Genomic DNA, 22664 nt, shown 5'->3' with positions numbered 1-22664 from the left:
GGAGGCTGTCTCCTTCCAGCTGTGCCACAGCAACATTGGTCTCGAGAAATCCCTTACCTGTTCCTTCCGTGAAATGAGAGGCTGGGTTAGAAGTGATGGCCAAGGTCCCTATAGCTAAGGCACTTCAGTGATTCAGGGGAGCTGAGGGAGAGTAGAGTCTCACACTATTACAGCTCCCATTCTAGCCTCAGGCACTTGTATTTTGGAGAAGCCAGCCTACATTCCCCCTCTTCCCTCCTTAAGAGAGGAGAGAACTGACCCAGAGACAACTTTGGGCGTGGGGTGAAGGGAGTGTCACCCTAGCAGGAGTGCTTACAGACTTAGGGATCCGCCCCAAGCTGGGAAGGCTGAAGCCGAAAGTCTCCTCCCCGATTCTTAACTGGTGTTTCAGCCTTTGAGAGGTAGGCATAAACCACAGAGTGGGAGTGGGAGTGGGAGTGGGAGTGGGAGGAGGAACAAGCAATGGATTTCAGGGGAAGAAACTCAAGTCCTGGATTTAGCTACTTACTGTCAGGTGTACCAGCCACTCCCTCCTTTGTGCACACCCACTGTTGCACCAATTTCCTGGTAACTGCTGAAACTTGTTTACCTGTAGGCCACCAAACAGTGACCTTCTAACATACTCCACATAACACAAAGGAGTGACAATGAGGAAAGAAGCATGAAGGAGAGAGGCTGCCAGTTTTACGCTTGATCTTAGCCAAAAGGCTGAGAAGCGATAGGTCGCCAGTTTTGACAGCTAGTAGGAAGTAAAAGTTTTTAAAGCATATGACCACTGAAATTTTAGGAAAACAACCTGTGTGTGTGCCATCCACCCCCCCACCCCTGCCAAACCAGAGGTAGGGCCCACTGCAGACTAGCTGTAACTATATGGTTACAGTCCTTTAACCTGTCTGGGAGCCAAGAGATTTTGATAGGAAGTACATCGCCAGGGGCTAAATGGGAATAATACCACTACTTCCAAGTAGGGCTGGGATTCAGAGGAGATACAGCTCCTGAAACAAAGGTAGTGTTCTCCATTCTCCACTGGAGACTCTTTAGAGAACCTAAAGCTGGTCCCCTTTCCCTACAACAGGCAGCTAGTTCTAGCCTCCTGCCTCGGACCCACCCTCCTGCACTCTGAGGGAGGTTTCCAAGCCATGTTAATTCAGAAAGACCAGTATTTATGCCAGCCTGTTAATGCATCTCAGGAAACACCAGAGTGGTAAAATGAAATGCCTGTTCTTGAAAGGGGAGGGAAAAAAAATAAGTGTTATAATTTGAAATAAGATCCCCGAGTGGTGGGAAATGAGAGGATACCCAAGTGATACGAATCCGGAGTGCGTTTTCACAAACTCCATCTTTTGGTCTGTGCCTTTTCCGTATTTTATTAAATTCATGTTGTTGTTTTTTAAAAAAAAAAAAATCACAGCAGCATTATCAAAGACAAAATATGTACAAACATTTTACAAAAGAAACATTACTAACATCTGCTTTAATAATAAGGGCAGGCTGAAGAACAGACGCTGAGTTTGTAGGGGAGAGTCCACCCTCAAACAGAGACATCCCAAATGTGTTGAGGCAGCTGAAACAGGCTTCTTTCCCGGTGACCAAGCATGCGTGGTTGGTGACCCAAACGACAGCAAATGGGCATACGCTGCACGGGCTCGGCTGGCGAACTCCTTTCTCACCAGCAAGGCCATGCACGCTAGGAGTGGAGCTAGTCAAAAATAACTTAAGCCAAGACAGTGCAAGCGCTGTTCCCACCCCATCCCCACCCCCACCCCCACCCCGCCCTCCTCCTCCTCCTCCTCCCTGATAGAAGCGCCTGGAAGCTTTCGACATCGACGTCGTCTATGGCAGACGATGCTGGACTGTCACACAGACACGTGATTCTTATACCTAGGCCTGCGCCGAACTTGCCTGAACTCTTCCAGTCGGGTTTCTGGTCGGGGACCGAAAGGCAAGGAATTCTAGAAACGCTTCCCCTGAAGCCCCACGTGGGAAAGACAGGTGACCTGAGCCCAGGATGGATTAAAGTGGGTGGGGGTGGGGCGCGGCGGGAATTTGGGAAGAGCCACGTGTCCTTTGGGCCAAGAGTCCGCGCGCGCGCGGGCGGGCGGGGGCGGGTCCCCTCGGGGAGCGGGGGCTGGGCCCCCCCCCCCCCCCGCGGCTGAAACCCTCCACCCCTTGCCTCCACCTGCCCCTCCCCCCGGGCCCTACAAGCTCGGTTCGTTTCTCAGCTCCCCCAGTTCTTTGACCTCCACCTTGCGGTACTTCCCCGCCTTCCTCCGATTGGTGATGACCAGGACCGCCACGCCCGCGACGAGGGCCACGACGACCACCACGATGACGGCGACGAGGCCGGCCGTGAGGCGCTTCATGGAGAACTGGGGGGGCTTCTCGTCCAGGTAGTAGATGAGCGTGCGCTCCACCTGCAGGGGCTCGCCGCGCACGCGCAGGTCCAGGCCGCCGCGGCCCGGGAACAGCGACTCGCCCTTGACGTCCCGCTCGAAGTAGTAGGCGGCGTCCGCGATGTCCACGTCGCCGGGGGCCTTGTCGGACGCGTTCTGGCGCAGCTCGATCTGGATGGTCGGCCGCTCGTAGTGCACGGCCGCCACGAACCTGGGGCGCAGCAGGTAGCGCTCGCGGAAGAGCCGGCGCAGCTCGGCGTCCAGCTCGGAGCGGTTGAAGGCGCGCGCGGCCGGGCGGTGGCGCAGGTCCAGGAGGATGTGGTGGGTGCGCACCAGCTCGTCGCAGCGCAGGCTGCGGTCGCCCTTGTCGGTGCGGCGCACGCCCACCGAGTTCACGCACCAGCACACCGACGTCTGGTTGCACTGGCGCGCCTTGAAGCGGCCGTCGCGGTCGCAGTCGGGGTCGTACAGCCCGTCGTTGTCCAGCAGCGCGTGCTCGCCGGGCCGCACGAGCGCGCGGCCGCTCTTGGCTCTCGCGCGCGCCTTGAGCAGCAGGCACTTGGAGGTGAGCGTGGAGCAGTCCAGCGGGGCGTCCGAGCCCGGCAGGTGGCACCGGCAGCGGCCGCCGGGGCCGTCGGCGCGGCACAGCGTCATCTTGTTGGTGGCGCACGTGCAGTTGCCCTGCGCGGCCGCGGGGCGGGTCGCCGCCGCCAGGAGCAGGAGCAGCGGCGGCAGCAGCAGCAGCAGCGGCGGCGGCGGCGGCGGCGAGGGCAGCGCGAGGCCCCGACCCCGGGCCATGGCGGGGACGCGGGGCGCGGGCGGGACGCGGGGGGGCGCTGCGGCTCGGCGCTGGGACGGGCTCGGGAGTGTGCGGCCCGCCGCTGCCCTGCGCTCTTATACTCCGCCGGACCTGCCCGGCTGGTTGGGCGGACTCGCCCTCTGGTATTTGGGTGACACATCCCCCCTCCCCCCGCCCCGTCACCGTCCCACGGAAGGCGCAGCCCCCGCCCCGCGATACGATCGGGGCAGCGGAGGCAGCTCCCGCCTCCTCCAGACCGAAAGCCCCGGAGAAGAAGACCGATACTCACCTGCGGGGCTGCGGGGGGGCCCGCCGGGCCTCACCTGGGGAGGAGCGGCCGCCAGCCCGCTGACCCTGGCCGCCTGGCTGCTCTCCCCTCCTCCACTGGAATCCTGGAGAATTTCATTGAAATAGAAGGCCCGGGAGATCGTCAGGCTTTTGACCCCTCCCTCCCCTCCCTTTCTTACTCCCTTTCTCAACCTCTCACCCTTACCCTTACCCTGCCCTCCCCCCAGCTCGGCTAGCAGCAAGGAGTCCTAGTTCACAGCTGGCGAGCAGGATCTCATCCCCACCTCAGTCCTGACAGGTATGGACCGCCTTTCAGACCCATTTTATGGCGATGCAGTTGAGGCTGACACTTAAGGTCACCCAGCCCATCAACATCCTCCCCTTCTTCCTCCGAGGGGCCCTCTTTCTTCTTTCTTTCTTTATTTCTTTCTTTCTTTCTTTCTTTCTTTCTTTCTTTCTTTCTTTCTTTCTTCCTTCCTTTCTTTCTTTCTTTCTTTTTCTTTCTTTCTTTTTTCTTGCTTTCTTTCTTTTTTTAAATTTTTTTTTTATTTATTTATCTATTCACAATAGACAGAGAGAGAGAGGCAGAGACACAGGCAGAGGGAGGAGCAGGCCTCATGGCGGGAGCCCGACGCGGGATTTGATCCCAGGTCTCCAGGATCGCGCCCTGGGCCAAAGGCAGGCGCTAAACCGCTGAACCCAAGGATCCCCTCCATGGGCCTTTCTCTTCTGGCCTGGCCATTGTGAAACTTTGAATCAGTGTTTACGGAAAGACGGTGGGGCACAATCCGAAGAAAGGGAGCAGTGTTTGTTACTCACCATGAGTAAAACCCAGGTGCCCCGGTGCCCGGTGTGTCAGATGTTCTGTAAACACCTGTTTTTCCTCTACACACACAAACACACACACACAGAAACACGTAATATTTATACCTGTCTTCAGTGTAGGGAGACCAAAAGGAACTAGTTCTTAAAAAGAACGGCCAGGATTATAAGGTATGACTGGGTTCTAAAAGAGTAAATCATTGCTTTTCTTTTTCCGTGTCCCATAGAAGTAGCTGAACCACTGCAAATAAGGAAAGAATGGAGCCTGTGGGAAATTGCTTGCCTGCCTCTGTGTGGCTACTTTAATGGGATGGAGGGGTTGCAATCTCTTTTTTAAATCATTGAGAAAGTCCAGGGTTTCAAAGCTGTGGTAAAATTAACAATAATTAGCAAGCTATAATTATTCCCAGCTCCTCCGTTCAAAGCACATTTTATATGTTCAGCATTTAATGAACACCAGCCGTAGTACAAGGGTGTTGTTTAAAAGCCAGCGAGGCTTCTACCCCATTAATTTTCAAGCAATTTCTGAGGCGGGTAGGTGGAAATACATCATTCTGCATTTACAGGCAGAGAAAGCAGAGTCATGTGAGGGCAATTTCTAACCCACAAGCACTGGGCATTGTGGGAATGCTCCTCTGCTCTCTATTCCCACTGTCTCTGTTCAGCTTCTTGAACCAAAAGCCTAGTCGGATCCAGTTTCTTTTCTCCGCTCCCACACCCGGTCCATCCTAGGTCAGAGAAGGATTGCTAAATCACAAATCTGTGTCCATCTCTGCTGAGAGCAGAGTGGGAAGTGCTCTTGGCTCTTGGTATAGAATTCACACTTTGTAAGTTAGCAAACAGGATCATATATGGCCTTGAGCGAGGGACTTCTCTGTGCCTTAATTTCCTCATCTGTGAAATGGGGATGAGAAAAGTACCTGCTCACAAGGTTGGTGTGGGAATTGATGTGGTTAAATGGCTTAGAACAGTATCTGTTCTAACAGTATCTGCACTTGGTAGGCATGGATGGGTGTTAGCCACTGTCGTGGTCCCCACCACAACCATCATCATCTTCATCTTGCTCCTGCCAGTGTCTCCAGTCTTTGTCACATTTCCAAGCCTTTGCAAAATCATATACCAGGAGTCTTCCCCTCATTTATTTACTGCATAATTGTGTTTTTCTACCGAGCTCTTGGATGGCCTCCAGGAAGCCTTCCCTGATAGGCCCTGTCTATTGCACTCAGGGGAGTGCTCCTTCTCTGTGCTTTCCTAAATCCTGTTAACATACCAGAACAGCAACACTAACATTTCTGGGCTTCTGGCCGCTCATCTGTAAAATGGAGATGATAACATCTCTCTGTTTTATAAGGCATTCTGACAATCATATCTAAAATAGATGAGACAGTAGATACCAAAGTTTTATGGACTTTAAGACACTGTAAAAATGTTAGGTTGCATTTTTATCTTTTAAATACCTATCCCATCTTTTTTTGCTTTTCCAGCTACTAAGTAGCCACTGTCCTCTATAAATGGCAGAGCTACCTGTTTGACATTTCAATGCATCCCAGGACGGCAGGAGGTAAGCTGAAGGGGAAGGGTTTTCAGGGCTGGGGAATGTGTACAGTGGTGTCTGACTGCTTAGCTAATCAGGCTAGTGCCCTGAGGTCTCCAAACCTTGGCCTTTTTCATCCATGGTAAGTGTTTGGAGGATGGAGATAAAGGGAGCCCATTTTCAATGTCCTCTGTGGAAGATGGAGGGACCCCCCCCTCCCCTTTCTTAATTTCTTTGGTCTGCCAGGCTTTCCTCAACAGGCACACAAACACTATGATGAGTTTATTTGTTTTGATTTTTTAATAAATTCTTTTGGGAATTAGTTGGGAGATCCTTAATTGTTTAAGTAAGCTCTATGCCCAATGTGGGGCTTGAACTCACAACCCCAAGATTAGGAGTCACATGCTCTACTGACTGAGCCAGCCAGACGCCCTTATGATGAATTTACAAACTAAACACAGGCTCTATTCTGATTCTCCCTTCTTCTTTCCTCCCTTTCCTGCCTAGGTCTGCAAAACATCACATGTTAGCTCTAGCTCTTTGTACTTTTTTTAATTTTAATTTTCAAGTATTTTTTTAAGATTTTATTTATTTATTGAGAGACACAGAGAGAGAGAGAGAGAGAGAAAGAGAGAGAGGCAGAGGGAGAAGCAGGCTCCGTGCAGGAAGCCCGATGTGGGACTCGATCCCGGGACTCCAGGATCACGCCCTGGGCCGAAGGCAGGCACTAAACTGCTGAGCCATCCAGGGATCCCCAATTTTCAAGTATTTAACCAAAGTATTCTATGAACTCAGACTTGTCAAATGTCTATGAGAGACAGGAACCATATCTAAGCACTGTTGTCCGAGCACCAACATATATTAGGGGCTCAGTAGAGTTTATTGGGTTAATTAACAGTGAGTTGTCTGGAATGTTCTAGATATCAGTATTACATTCCCAGGAGTATTCATGGTGACCATTTCAATTCTTCTTTGCTAGTCCAATTCTCATCACCGACCCCAGCCATGAACCTCTATCCTTACTTACTCCAACCCAACCTCCAAATATCCAGTTTCAAGGAAGACTGAGTAATGATGAACTGTTACTTTTGCTTTTATGTGTGATCCCAAACTTTTATCACCCTGTGGCAATAGGGAATAGGGATACAATCTGCTTAGTCTGTAAGCAGACAGGATTCTGGAGGCATGCGATCTAGTGCAGCTGAAGGAAGACAGACTTTGGATCTAGTGAAACTTCAGCTCACATCCTGGCTTCACATCACCCACAGGCTGTATGATTTTGAGCAAGTTACTTCACTCCTCAATTTCATTAATTATAAAATGGGGGTAATAATGCCTTCATTTCTCCAAAGTCTGTGAAAAGGATGACTTCCCACTTGTTATTATGAACATGCTTTTCCCCAACTGAACCTCATACTTGATCTATTCTTGTGCTCTGTTTTCTAATCTGGTGCTGATGATCTGACTTCCCTAGGTGTAAGACCAATACCAACTCATCAGTTTTATATTGAAGGGTGTGATTTATAAAAACAAAACACAGAAACAAAACTGTATTTGATTAATAAAAAAAAATACTTACCATCTATAATTATTTTAATGATTCAAGATAAAGAATAGAAAATACCCAGCATGGTGTTTGGCATACACTAAGGAAAATTCATCTCAGCTGTTATTATCAGCCATCTCAGGATGCTTTGAGTTCATTATAGGTTCCTGCACAAAGCTGGTGGGGATTGCTGAAGACCAGGCCTGAGGAGCTGTGTGTGAGTGCGGGGAGCTGCCCCCAAACCCTTGTCATCCTGACCTATAGGATGCAGGAATATGGAGACTATCTAGATGCAGATAGTGCTTTAGCATTTCTACACTCATCATCTGCTGAAAGCCCTACAGCAGCTCTGGGGCATACGTAGGCAGAGAAGATGTTACCCCTATTTTACAGATGTGGAAACAGAGGCCTTGGGAGGACAAGAGAAGGACTTGCTTATGGTCACATGCTTGTAAGTGGAGAGGCCGGGCCTGGAATCCAGGCCTCCTGACACCACATATACATACAAATTAACAGAGACAGAAGAGGATCAAAGGGGTCAAGAGGTCAGAGTCTCAACTTAGGGTTCTCTGATGTTCTTTTATTTTTCTTTCTTTCTCTTAGTTATAGAAATATTTTTTAGAAAGTTCTGGTTTTCCAAAAAGCAAAAACTAGCTACTTTATGTAGGGCACAACAGTGATCCCATACCTAAAACCCTAGAGCCCATGCCATTAACCACCAGTTCCTCCCACATTGGAGTGGAAGTGTTTCTTGCTGCCTGCTTTGCTGTGATGAAGCAGCCTGACTTAGAATTCTGCATGGCCAGGCCCTGGGCAGCTCCTTCTGGTTGGTTTGTTTTTTTGTAGAAAAGAGGCAATGTTGCCTGTTAGTGACCTGGTGGGGGTTCCATGGTTGTATCGTCTGTGAAGCTGCGTTGGCCAAGTTGGGAAGACCCCTCACTCCTCTTTTTGCCTGACCATGGTCAACTTTGGCCTCTGTCAGGAGCACCACTGAGACATGGACAATGCTGGAAGACCATTTGGGGTTTCCCCTCCTCCTCAGAGACAGCTCAGAGCACTAGAGGAAGCAGGTGATCCTTCAGCCAGAATGCAGAAAATGCAGACAGAGAAGTGGGCTGTGGTGACTGTTAGCTCAGGATGGAGGAAGGAGGCCCCAAGAAACCATAAAAAGAATGGGAAGTCAGCCCAGGGCCTGGGGAGCAGGAGTGCAGACAATAGAATGAGTAAGGGGTATATGATTCTAACTGTAATGTTTTATTTCTCTAAAAATGTAAAAAAAAAAAAAAAGCATTGCAAAGTATTAGAATTCAAAAGAGCCAGGGGATAGGTACACCCTCTATATTTTCTTGTTTATTATTATTAAAATATGTATAATAAAATCTTTTTAAATAAGTTGATCCCTCAAATTAAGTTTTAGAAAAAGTATTTGGAGTAAAATTTCTGTTTTTGCTTTTCTAATTGTCTTTTCTTTTCCATTTCCATAGTTTCTGTTATTAATGTGAACTGCCATTTATTGATCACCAATCTTGTACCAGGCCCTTTATAAATAAATTCCCTATAATCCTCCCAGCATCTCTACCAAATAATTACTCTTGTCCCTGTTTACCTGATGAGGAAGCTGCGTTGTAAGGTCATACTGCTAGGACTCAGTGGAGGAGGGCCTTGAACCCAGGTCTGGTGATAGGGACATCTACACTCCTCCATGACACAGTTTAGTGTCTTACTGAAGAGTCTTGAATGAGCAAGAGTGGAAGGAAACTGTAAGAATGATAAACTGGGTGTAGTTTGGGTGTGGTTTGGGTCTGGGATGCCTAGGGAATGGAATGTATGATCTTTTCACTTTTCTAGAAAGATAATAGTTTCTCTGTTGTGTGCTCCTTTGGGTAGGGCCTTACTCCATTTATTAGGAGAGGTTTGCTATGACATCCATGATGTTGCTTAGCTTTTTGTACTCCATCAGGTTTTGAAAGTAACTGCAACCTCACCGGAAAAGTGTGTGTCATGGTTTCATTTCGGTATCTCCTACCTATGATCTTCCAGTCATGGTCTCCCTGTCAGGAATTGCAACCCACCACTGACTCCCTCCCCTCACATCTGGTCTCTCCCTAGGAGTAGTTGACTTCTTTTCCAGAGGTTTTATACTCAGGGCAAAAGCCAATAAAATACCCAATAACTTTTTTTTAAAGATTTTATTTATTTGTTTGTTTGCTTATTTATTTATTAGAAAGAGGGGGAGAACAAGGCAGAGGGAGGGAGGGAGAGAGAAAGAGAGAGAGAGAGAGAGAGAGAGAGAGAAGCAGACTCCCTGACAAGGAGGGAGCCCAACATGGGGCTCAATTCCAAGACCTGGAGATCTCAACCTGAGCAGAAGACAGATGCTTAACCCACTGAGCCACCCAGATGCCTCTACCCAATAACTTTGTAGTTACTTTGTAGCTAATCTCATTGGCTCTTGGGTCCATTGTTTCAGGAGAGATTTGGCAGCAAATGAGGAGAGATTGGGAAATCTTGTCACAACATTCCCGAGGCAGCCACGTTTCTCCAACCCCACATTTATGAGTCACGGTGCTTTCTTTCCCAGAGCTAGCCAGCTGAGGTGTGAGGCGCCCGTGGGGCGCTGTGGAGGTGTTGCTGTTTCTGAGCACTTCCAGTCCTTCCAAGGGGAAAGCAGTAGTGACAGGTCTCAAATGTGCTGCTGCCTCTTCCAAACTAGGCTGCCTGTCTGGGGCAGTCTTACTCATCCAGTGGATGCTCCTCAGGATTACTGAGAAGGACATCAGAGGTCGTTTATCTCAGTCTCTCACCTGAAGTGTGGAGTCCTGTCTCCAAGTCCTCAACAGGTGCTTACGGGGCACGCTAATGTGGTGTCAAGACAACCGTCCTCCCCACAAGACAGCCTGGCCCAATCCCAACCAGCTCCATGAGAAGGTTCATCATAACATTCAGGGAAACTCTAGGCCTCTGTAATCTTCACAAACTCTCTGAATTTCCATTCTTGGAGCAACACAAAATAAGTGATTTTCATCTTCCACTCAGTGGCTCCTGAGGTATTGATTTGAAGGCAGCTCTCCTGTCCACGAGCTCCCCTTCTCAACCTTTCCTTCCTTCCTCTTTCTTTGCCTTTCTCTAGTGAAACCTCCCTATGTCCTCATCCTTCCTCCTCTGCCAATCTCACCCTCTGCGTTGTGGTGTTGTTTCCACTGGCGGCCCCATTCAACACACCATGTTGTGGAATGAGGCCCTCTCGGGAGATCCCAGCTGAGGATCCTCCGGAAGCTGTGAAGGAGGGTTTGCTTCTATTGTTCCATCCCTGTCCTCTGCCTGGGAGGGTAGGTATAACCCAAAGTGTCCCCTGCCTGTCTACTAATTCCCTCTTTTCTTGGAACAGATGGTGTCTGAGCAATATTTCTAATACCTACAATTTACTGAGAGCCTGTTATGGGCCAGCTGCTCAACAGGCTGTGTTATCTTTAACCTCACATCATCTAAATGAGGTAGGCTCTGTTATTCTTGCTTTACAAATAAGAAACTCACTCAAGAGGACACTTGCCCAAGAATATACAGATAGTAAATGGCAGAGCTGGAATTCACATTCATTTCTTTCTGGTTCTGAGATTGTGCTTCTTTGTGACACCATACTGCCACAAACTGTGTTTTTGTTCCCAATCCGAACGTTTCAACCTCCACCACACCTTTGTACGAGTTCACTTCTCTCCACGTTCAAACTACATTGCAACTTCTTTTCCTTCTACAGCTGCTGAATTAGAGCATCAAAATCATCTCTCACCTGAATCCAAATAATGATAGAACTTCGATTTTATAGGACAACTTGCAGTTTTGCTCCCTGACAGCATAGTTGAAATCATGCTTTCAGGGAAGTGGATAAAGGATTATGTACACCGTGCAGATGAAGAAAGTCCAGCTCAGTGCAGGTTAGCAGCTTGTCCAGCTTAAGAGAATGTCAGAACTTTTCAGACTTACCAGCGGCAGAAGCTTTCCTTAGCCTTGTGTTCCATGGGCATGAGCACCCCAGCCCTCTCCTGGGCTGTGGTTTGCCCTCCGCTCTTCCCTGCCTCTGCGGCTATTTCTCTCTAGACCCATCAGCCCAAGGAGCTGGCTGTGTGGAGGGTCTTGCCCTCCTACCCTCAGCAGCTAGCTGAGTCACCAGATGGAAGTAGAGGCGAGGAGGAGTGGGAGAGAAGAAAAGTTCGGAAGTCTGGGGAGAATGAGAAGGGGGGAGAGGAGACTTCATTGTTCTCCAACGTCTGGGTCTGAGACAAAGGGTGGGGAAGTCCGCATTATTCCTCTAGCCTGTGTGGAATGCAAGAGATTGGACTCATTTCTTTGGATTCATGTGGGAAGTCCTGGCTCTGTCAGCTAAACGTCAGCTGTAACCTTTCAAACCATGGCTGATGGGAAAACGGAGACTGCCCTCCCAAACTTCTCCAAGAACTCGGAGAGGCCGCAATTGGAAAGCAATGGGGAGCCAACAGAACTGATCTGCCCAGCACCAAGCACCTCCCTTCCCTGCCCACCCAACTGGTTTCTCTTACACCCGTTCACCATCTACTTATCCAGCCAGCCAGGCATCATTAGTTCATTTCAAACGCTTATGGGGCGGGGGGGCCTGACACGTGTCAAGCCTGTCCTAGGCTATGGGGCTAAAGGACAAATAACACTGAACCCCGGACTCTGAGCAGCACACAGGCCACACAGTAACAACCGTCTAGTCGGGTTCAGTGCATATTTGTTGAACAGATAACATAGAAACATGAATAATTATAATAAAGGGTCATAAAGTACAGTTCCTGCCCTCCCCACTGACATGGGTTATTCCCCTCGTTACAGAATACATCCGTAGAAAAACCTCACTCGCTCTTAATTGTGCCTGTTTTTTATCATTTTTCCCAGTGAGGAGTATGAAGAGCTTTGAGGGTGAGGGGAGGGGGAAAAACACAACCCAAAGGTAACAGGTCTGGAAAAGACAACTGAAATAAATAACATTTGGGCTGGAAAAGACAGCCTACAAAGTCAACCCTTGAGGGAAAAAAAACTAACAACCCAAATGGATGACGTCAACGTATGTTAAAGCCGGAAACAACTTTCCAAGAAAGCTAGTCCAGTAGTTCTACTCTGTTTGGAGTCATGGGATCCTTTTCTGAGGGGAGTGACATGGATTCTCTCCTCAAGTAAATGCAGCTGTGCACAGACAGTAACCTCTACACGAAACTCTTGAACCTTGTTGAGATTTCCAGCAGAGGGACCTGGGATTCCCTGGAGTTGATTTACTCAAAGTCCCTCCCACCCCCAATTTAAAATATCTGATGGAGTTAGATGCCTTCACCTCATTGAGCAGGGACTACAATGACTTCTTCTTCTTTTTTTTTTTTAAAGATTTATGTATCTATTCATGAGAGACACACAGAAAGATGCAGCGACATAGGCAGAGGGAGAAGCAGGCTCCCTGTGGGGAGCCCAATGTGGGGACCCGATCCCAGGACCCCAGGATCATGACCTGAGCCAAAAGCCTCTACACTCAACCCAGACTACAGTGACTTCTTTGAGGTCACACAGTCAGTAAAAAAAAAATCTATTTAGTCATAAGAAGGAACTCAGACTTGGGTTCAAATCCTGATCTTAATATTTGCCAGCTATAGATTTTCAGTAAACCACTTACCTTTACTAGGCCTCTTGCTTTCTCATCTGTAAAATGGAGGTAATGGTAACCAACTTCATAAGGTTACTGTGTGTAAGCAAGGCAGGAGGTTTAGGAGTCTATCTATGTGAAAAACTTTGAGCAGAGGTCAGCAAACTTTTGGTAAAACACAAAGATATTTTAAGCTTTGTTGGCTAAGGAGCAAAATTCATGACTATTCTGGGTGTCCTTACAGAATTTGTTTAAAAATGTAAAATACATTCTTAGCTTATAGACCGTATACAAAATAGGTGGTCATACAAAAACAGGATATGTAGTTTGCTGACCATTAGTTTAGAGCAGCACATAACCCACCACAAGCTTTTCATAGGTGCTAGTTTCTGCCTTCCCAAACCAGGACTTTTTCAAACACCAGGGTCACCTCCATGTGGCATAAGTCCCAACAGGAAACAAGGTGCTGGCCACCCAACTCAGCCAACCTGTTTGTTACGAATAAGTCGACGTTGCCAAGGTGTACGGAGCCTCCCTGCTCCTCCCTGTTGCAGAGGCCTTCCCGTCCACGTCTGGCTTGAGTGGGTGAAGTGGCACAAGCTCTAATTATTTTCAGGGAAGACTCAAGTCCGATGCCAGCACCATAGGGCAGAGAGCTCTGGGAGGGGCTAGAATGGGGACCGCAGGCCTTGGTTTCTGGGTAGGGGCAGAGGCACAGGAAGAAGACAGGCAGGGCCTACCCCAGAGCTACCCCTGTTCTGGGCTCTGGGCACCCTGCCATCTTCCAGCTCTGGGGGCTTGGGAAAGCCCTGTCTCTTGGATCTATAGTAGGCCAGTTATCCCAGCTCAGGCACCTTCTGCCCATATACCTACTCTACTTGAGAGCATCCCTGTGAGGGAAACATCAGACACAAATGCAACCACATTTGTGAGTTAGAGGGGACCCCATCATCTATTCACCACAGCTTTATTTTACCATTGGGCAAACAAAGGCCCAGGTTGGGGAAGTGACTTGCTGGAGATCAGATAGTAAGCAGAGCTGCATGGAGTTTAGAAACCTGGACTCCTGCCTTCAGGGTCAGTGCTTTTGTCCTGCCTGCATTGCTGCAGGTTTCTATATTTGGCATATAATGGAAACTAGAAGAGGAATTGTTCAGCCTTTTTTTTTTTTTTTTTTTTTTTTGTGATGCTCATTGAGGTGCGGCTGGATTCAACCTAGAAACAGCTCTTTGCAGAGTGCATTCACTTGTTCAGCTCACTCAGAGTGCCTTCTATGGTCAGGCTCTGTGCTGGGTGTGAAAGATGAAAAAAGCTCCAATTTTTGCTTTTGGGGACCTTAACTTGCAATTTGGTGTGATTATTGTTACTCATTAGTAAATGCAAGGTCAGGGATGCAGGTAGCCAGCCATCAGAGTCTTTATGGCAGCCCATTCCTCTGGGGAGTAAGGGTATCCCCTCCAGAATCCTGATGCCTTGGGGTACCTCTCGTTGGCATCTCCCTCTCTATATTCAAACCTTGTTCCCAACCAGAGGTCCCCTTGGGAATGAGGAAAGTCACATATACTGAGAGCATCATTTGGCTAAGCATTCTTACCTACCTCTAACTCATTCAATCTACACAGCAAACCCAGGAGATAGAAATTGCTGCAACTGATGGAGAGAGAGCTGAGGCCCAGAGAGGGGAAGGGGCTTACCCAGACTCACATGGCAAGTGCATTTTAGAACCTGCATTCCAACTGTTGGCCTACTCTACAATCCGCATGCCTTCCACTGGAAAATGGGACTAATGCTAGACACAGCAACAGGGTTATTGTGTGGTGTGGGGAAGATGACCCTTGCAGACATGTCAGCCCAGTACCCGGTACATTGTAAGTGCTTAATATATGCTACTTCCCCCTCCCCATCTTTCCCTTTACCCCTGCTCCATCCCAGAGAAATTCATGACTTGAGTAGTCCTGAGTAGAAAAATAATAATCAACATTTATGGAGCACTCTGTGTTTTAGGCTTATGGAGAATCTAATTTAATCACTACAAATATACTATGAAATAGGCACTGTTATTAGCTCCATTTTACAGATGTTGAAGCCAAGGCAGCAACTTGCTCAAGACCCCACAGCTAGTAAGTGATGGGTACAGGATACAAAATCTGGTCTATTTGAGGCTGAAGCCCATGCTCTTAAATAGTGAAGACTCCCTTGGTCCCTGAATTGGCACTCTTATGCCAAATGCATGCCTGGCAGGCTGCCTGATGGAGCAGGACTGGGCAGGCTGCTTAATGAGATGACTGACCTGGGGGAGGAATGAGGTCACATTCCAGGAGGCTGAGGCAAGGCAGTCCACGCATCACTTCAAAAGACTCGTTCTCTTGGAAAAAAACTAGCAGGGTTGGATACCTGTGCCAAATAAGAAAACTGGGTGCATAAAGGGATATCAGGACCAAGCAAAGGACTCAAACTTCCAGAGCCATAGGCCTAAAGGGGACCAGTCACTTGGCCTCCCATGAGCTTGGGCCCCCAAGCAGAAGCCATTGGCATCACTCTCCAAGGATTCATTCCTGTCCTGTCTCCTTCCCATTTCCACTCCCAAACTCCAGAGAATCAATTGACATTTTTTTTCAGGCTTTCACCCCTCTGTGTATGTGCCTTAAGCACTTACCACATTATTAAATAATTCACTTATTTTAGGAATGTTTTCGAGCACCTACTTTGTTCCAGGCACTGTGCTAGATGTAGCATGTAAGGTGTGTCTGTTACCCCCATGGACCCTACCATTCACGAGGAAGCCAGGCATTAAACTAAAAGTGAGTATTATGGGTCAGGTAGAGGGTGCTACAGAAGCTAACTTCCTGCTTCTCTTCCTTTCTTCCACTGTCCTTCTTGTCCTCCCTTTTTCCCTTCCACCCATAAATATTTATGAAGTGCGTGCTAGATGCCAGGCCTGGTCTTGGTGCCGTGGATAAAGCAATGAGTATGAAAGATATAATGCCCGCCCTCTTGGAGCTTACATTCCACTGCTAATTGGAAGATTTGACCCAGGAGAGGAAATGCTTATGAGTCATGCTGAAGAGTTTGAAATTTACCTGGGTGTTGAATAAAAATCCAGTATTGATGTGAGGCAAGAGAATGGTCGGAGCAGATTTGTGTTTCAGAGAAACCACACTGGGCTAAGCCAGTGATGCTGTCACCCTGGGCAGTATGACAAAGCAGTACCTCTTCTTCTTCTTTTTTATTTTAGGATTTTATTTTTATTTATTTTAGGATTTTATTTATTTGTCAGAGAAGGAGAGAGAGAACACAAGCAGGGGAAGCAGAGGGCAGAGGAAAAAGCAGACTTCCCACTAAGCAGGCACTCCGATGCAGGACTTAATCCCAGGACCTCGGGATCATGACCTGAGCTTAAGGCAGATGCTTAACCGACTGAGCCACTCAGGGGGCCCTCCTCAAACTGATTTTTTAAATGGACATCTCCATTTTGTGGGTGTGAAGGGAGACAAAGTGTCTATTATTAGAAATTGCATGCCTTCTTTATGTTTTTTATGTGTACTGAAGACAGCATTTCAAATTATTTGGAATTCTCTTCTACGTCACAATTTCTGTCTCTTACAGCTCGGTAGCAAACTGAGCTGTGAGAAGTCCAGCCTGTCTGCTAGAGAGAGACCATATGGAAAGGTCCTGAGACTACCCAGTAAGGGAGAGGCATCCAGCTGAGCCCAGCCTCTAGCTGTTCCCAGGGTGCCAGTCACTCAAGTGAAGCCATCTTAGGACCCTCAGACCAGCCTGGCTACTAGCTGATACCAATGAGTGACCACACTCAAAGCCACATGAAGCTGAAGTATCTCCCAGCTGCGCCCTGCCTGAATTCAGAATCCATAAATTATGAGGTATAGTAAAATGATTATATTTTCAAATCACTAAGTTTGGGGTCATTTTCCATATAGCAACAGATAAACAGAATATCCTCATTTGTTGACATTCAAAAAATATAAAAGGAGGTAAGCCCTGGCACCATCTGAAAGCCTTTTAATGTGATCCTGCCAAGGTCATGGTGACTGAACTCCAATATTCATGCCACCCCAGTTGAAGGGTCTAGAGAAGCCATGATAACACCATCCTTTTCAGATAGATGTGGGGAGGCCCCTGAGTCATGAGGAGAGCCTCCTGGAGACACCAGTCAAGAATCTTTCAAGGGTATCTAGCCTTTTTTTGTTCCCTCACTGGATGGCAAAGAAGACACATGTGTCATAGTTGCCATTGGTAACCACCGTATGAACACAAGGAGAGCCAGACTTAGGATGAGGCCAGTACCACAGAGGACACAGGGGAGAGATGATAAGAACGAGAACTGAGGGCCAAAACGGCATCATCAAATCTCTGAATCAACCAACTCGAAGTCCCCTCTACTGTTGGATATCTCCTATGTGAACTAATGTGTCTGCTTCTAGCTTAAGCCAGTTTGTGCAGGGTCTGTTGCTTGCTGCCCAAGGCAATGTAATTAACGCTATAGTTCCTTTCTCTGAAATTTGCACATTTGGTCAGGAGGTTTAATTTCTTCAGTACCAGCTCATCCTGAGCTCAGCCTATACTCACTTGCTGTATTTAAAGCCCCAGAATGGAGAATGGGAAGGAAACAAATTTGATCCAGCTGTCACTTAAACCATAAATTTGACTTACAACATAAAATCTACAAAAGTTATGCCTCCTAAGAGTAAAACAATGCTGCACATAAATATTAATAACAGTAATCATAAGAAGTATAACAAATATCATTGAGGAGTTACGATATGCCAAGCATTCCTTTAAATGCTGTATAGATTACTTCATTGAATTCCCACAACAATTCCATGTGGTTAGAGATATTTTCATCTCCATTTTACAGAGGAGGAGCTGAAGAAGGGAAATATTAGGTCACTTGTCCTAGGTCACATAGCAGCAGGGGGTTGAATTGGAATTTAAACTGAGAAAGTCTGACTCCAGAGCTCTACCTCTCAATGACTATTCTAAACCAAGAAAGAAACAAGAGCACTGAAAGAAAAAAAGATTAAATGTTTCATAGATTTGTAAGCAAGGCAGGAGGATTCATGGGTGGGAGGGATTGGGGATAAGTAGATTAATAATGATACCAAGTGAGAATGAGGCACAAATGGGTCCCCAACATCTTACATGACCCTGACCACTGTCTACTGATGTTTCATAAATAGCTATATTCCATATTTACATACATATGTATACATATGCATATACACATATTATACAGTTCTAATTAATACTTTTTTCTGTGTGACCTTGATCTTGCAAACCTTAGTTTTGTTGAGCATATTAGTGTATCTTGGTGGAAGTGTGACCCTATATAACAGGGGTCAAAACCAAGCCCCAAAGCGGTGGCTCCCCCTTGAGCAGCCCCAGTTTGTCCCCTGGGCTTTGCTGCCTCTGGGCTGTGACTAAACTCACTCTGCTAACAATTTCAGGGTTTTTTGGAGCAAGAGAAAAAGGGACTGGGAATCTAAAAATGGGGCTCTGCATTGATTTGACACGAGACCTTGGTCCATCCAATGTCTATTTAGAGGAAAAGAGCTTCTGATGACCTGATTTTGTGCCAGAGCCTAAGCATTACTGTGCCAAACACAGTAGCTACCATTCAGGCTCTTTCTTCAGAGAAATGAACTTTTCAATATTATGGCAAGGCATCCACACATGAGAACAAGTTGTCAGGCCCAATCCTTCAAGAAATGGGTCTCTATTCAAACATTCCTGTCCCAGAACTATAGAAGAAATATTCCTTCTCTGTGATTGTCTGTTCTGAGGACCAGGCTGTTGGCAACCTCTGAACAAAGACCATTCCTGCATCTTTTAGGCTCCTGAGCATCTCATTCATCTTCAGGTCCCCAACATTGGGGACCAATGTTTCTTATTGGAGACAGATACCCGTGAATGGGAAATAAGTGCCCTTCTCCTAGGCAAATCTGGTTTCATTCAAGGCTGCTGATGAAAATTACGTAGAGTGTGATGGGTATTTCCAGAGGATATCCAGGTCTGCCATACTTTATACTTAGAGGGTATCCACTTCTGCAAAACAAATTGCCGAGATGGAAACCCCTCCCATGTCAAAAGAACTTTCCTCCAACTGATGTCTGTCTATATTTGCCTCACGACACGCCGTTCCACAGTGCTCACCTCCATGCTCTCTTTTGTGCCTCCATGTATTTACTCGTGCAAGACATTGACCTGTTCCATACAGAAAGACTATAATGCACTGTGTCCTGGGCACACTACTTACTGTGAACACAGAGGTGAGCAAGACAGAAACAGTCTCTGCTATCATGGAGCTTAGCAAGGAAGACAAGCTCTTAGAGTCAGAGAATGGTGAATATGTAATTTGTAATAGACAATTGCAGAAGGATATGGGGATTTTCAGCAAGGAGGTGAGATGGGCAGTCTAAATAGGTTGAGGGTCGGGGAATGCCTTCTTAAGCAAGTGAAATCTAATGCAAAACCTGGAAGACAAGCTGTACTTGGTCAGGGGAAGAAGGAGAATGACTCTGTTCCAGGCTATGGCAGATGTCATCTATGGCATTCAATCCCTACTCCAGCCTCCTGGCGTGTGGAGACTGGGAGGCTAAAAAAAAAAAAAAAAATTCACATTTCCCAGGTTCCTTTGTGGCACACATTCTGAATATGAATTAGTCCAATCAGTCAGATGTTCTTATGCAGGGTTTGGAAGATGGAGTGACAAGGTGGCCTCCTCACCTGCTGGCGTCTGTGGCTGTGCTGGCAAGTTCACAGGAGGTTGGCTTTCCTGAGACACCACTTGATTGCAGTGGCCTTCTGGTCATTTTAGCTTCTAGACTGTGGCTTTTGGTGATTTGGGTGGTTTCCTGATCCTGGCAGAGAACAGCTGCAGAGGCAACTTCCCCATTTGGCTGTCAGTTCCCTGAAGCAGAGGAGACAGAAGTTCTTCTGCAGGCCAGAGCTGCCCATGGCTCTTGAGGTTGTACTTAGTCTTGTTTTCCAGTCTTGCCATTGCGTTTATAACCACTGACTGTCATATCAGCTAAGACTCATATTAAATGCAGATTACAAAAAAAAAAAATCTCAGGCAACTTTTAGAGTTAGGAATTACACACGCACATGCACATGCACACACACACATACACACACACACACAGAGAAGTCTAGAGTTGCTAAATCAGTGGCTCAAAAATGTCAGGAGCAATGACTCCATAATTTTGAAAGGTTGCAAGATGGCTACTGTTGCTCCAGCCACTACATCTACATTCCACAGGAGAAGTAGAAGAAAGAAAACAAAGAGGAGGTAGCAATACCCACTTTGGGAATGTGAACCTTCCCCAGAAATCACCATTCATCTTTTGCCTACATCTCATCGGCTACAACTGTTATGTGGCCTGAACAAACTGTTATGTGGATCTGAACAAAGGGTTAGGAAATGTATGTATATTTCTTAGTTGTGTGCTTTGCTGCATTAAACAAAACTGCAGTTCTGGGAGGGGAACATTGACTCCGGGGTGGCCACCAGCACAGTTTACCCTGTCTTGCTGTTCCCCCCAGCCTGGGATGCCCTTCCCTCTGCTCCACCCATTGAAATCTCATTCATCTTGTAAGAGTCCAATGAAATGTCACCTTTCCCAAGTTTTTTTCCAAATATCTTAGAAGAAATTTCCTTTTAATTTTTCAGTTTAGTAAGCAATATCCTACATGCCTAGTAAACTCCAGGTCCTACTGGGAACTGCGGATAGAGATGAGTGAGACATAACTGCTGTCCTAATGAACCTTAGTTTATTTTGGAGTCTAAAAAAGCAGATTTGGGTTATCGTTTAAGGAGCACAAAGCTTCCGTTTGGGATGAGGAACAAGTTTTGGAAACAGCATGGGGATGGTTGCACAGCAGCGTGGACGTAATTAAAGCCATAGAACCGCACACTGCAAAATGGTTAAAACAGCAAATTTTACATTATACATGTATTGGGGCACACACACCCCAGACTCAGACACCAAAAATCTCAATGCAGTGCAGTAAATGCAAAGACAGACAGAGGGACAGGATAGTGGGGGCACACAGAGTCATGCTCTTCCCCGGCATCCAGTCCTGGCTCTGCCTCCATGTCCATTGGGCATACTGGGGAACAGAGGCTGAGCCACAGATAGGACCAAGAGGTTTATGGAGGAGTAGCATTGGGAGGGAAGTGAGCAGACTGAGCAGAGGAAACTGCTAGAACCAGGAAGCCCTCGGGGACGCACGGGTGGCTTAATGGTTGAAAGTCCACCTCTGGCTCAGGGCATGATCATAGGGTCCTGGGATTGAGTCCCGCATTGGACTCCCACAGGGAGTCTGCTTCTCCCTCTGCCTGTGTCTCTGCCTCTCTCTCTCTCTCTGTGTCTCTCATGATTAATTTAAAAAAAATCTTTAAAGAACTAGGAAGCCTTCCAATAAAATGTATGCTTGCCAGAGGAGAGTGCTGGAGGGGGAGCCCCTTAGAGGAATCCCACTTTGAGTGGGGAGGCCGAGACCCAGGTACCGTCGCCTTGCTCAGGCATAGGCTGGGGCTACACTGGGAACAGATGAGGGTACCAAGGAAAATGAACTACTGGAGGCTGTCTGCTTATCAGCATTTCTTTTATTTTTCTTTCTTTCTTTGTATTCTTTTTTTTTAGAGAGTGCATGTGAGTGGGGTAAGTGCAGAGGAAGAGGATCTCAAGCAGACTCCCTGCTGAGCTCTAAGCTGGTTGTCACCACCCTGACATCATGACCTGAGCCAAAATCAAGAAGTCCTACACTTTACTTACTGACCCACCCCAGCCCTCCTCTTCACATCCTTTCAAGGGGCATAAATATAGCCCATCTCTAGGTCCACCACAGGCACCATTCGCTGTGTGATCTTGCGGTATTTATAACTTCTGTGCCTCCATTTTTCCATCTGCAAAATCAGTTTTATAATAATAATAGGAACCTCATCCACTCATTGGGACGATTATATGAGCTGTTGAATGCATAGTGCTTAGACAAGGGCCCAGTTTCTAGTAGGTCTCATTAAGTGTTGACTATTATTATCAGTATTGTCACACTAAAGTAGAATGCGTATTGTGAAACAAATACAAAAACAACAGTTACAAAGGATATGCTACAATAAACAGAAGTAGAAGTTCTGGTATCTCCTGGAGCCAAATTGATTGTCTTCTGCATTGCCTTTTTGAACTCACAATTTGAGCCACAGATGATAGTGACTGTGGCTAAGGTGGTGGCAGTGGATCTACTAAGTGTGAACAGATTCAAAATGCACTTAGAAATGTTAGGACTTGCAATGGAGTGGTCGTGGGGGGTGGGGAGGAGCCAAGGCCCACCCTTATGTGCAGGAGCTGGCTTGAGCAGATTTGTGGATAGTGTTGTCACCAAGGTGAGAAAGCCTGGATGGTGGGGGCCAGAGGGGCCCATCAGGGCTGTCGTTGGAACACACAGGTATCTGTGAGGCAACAGAGAAGCCAAGGAGGCAGCTGGGGATGAGAGCTCAGACGTGAGATTTGAGCTGGGAACATAATTTGGGGAGTCACTCTCTGGAGGATGGTATTTCCATCCATGGGAATGGACAAGACTCCTCAGAGGGAGAAGAAAACCAGTCTCCTCCT

General features: G+C 47.3%; 1 protein-coding gene and 1 long non-coding RNA gene across 2 annotated transcripts; one reads left to right on the top strand and one right to left on the bottom strand.

Moving 5' to 3' along the window:
• Positions 1–1341: 1341 nt before the first annotated feature.
• On the bottom strand, positions 1342–3273 carry TACSTD2 (tumor associated calcium signal transducer 2). Its single transcript, XM_025427805.3, has one exon. It carries the CDS (start codon positions 3189–3191, stop codon positions 2199–2201), a length of 993 nt encoding a protein of 330 aa, XP_025283590.1. The 5' UTR covers positions 3192–3273; the 3' UTR covers positions 1342–2198.
• Positions 3274–3790: 517 nt separating this feature from the next.
• LOC112647111 (uncharacterized) lies at positions 3791–22207 on the top strand. Its single transcript, XR_007410838.1, has 3 exons — positions 3791–5863; positions 16636–16910; positions 21696–22207. It is a non-coding gene; the product is annotated as an uncharacterized LOC112647111 (long non-coding RNA).
• The last annotated feature ends 457 nt before the right edge of the window (positions 22208–22664 follow it).

Source organism: Canis lupus, chromosome 5 (assembly GCF_003254725.2).
Source record: "Canis lupus dingo isolate Sandy chromosome 5, ASM325472v2, whole genome shotgun sequence".
Taxonomy (NCBI): Eukaryota; Metazoa; Chordata; class Mammalia; order Carnivora; family Canidae; genus Canis; species Canis lupus.
The sequence above is the reverse complement of the archived record's forward strand: the minus strand, read 5'-3'. Positions and strand labels throughout refer to the sequence as shown.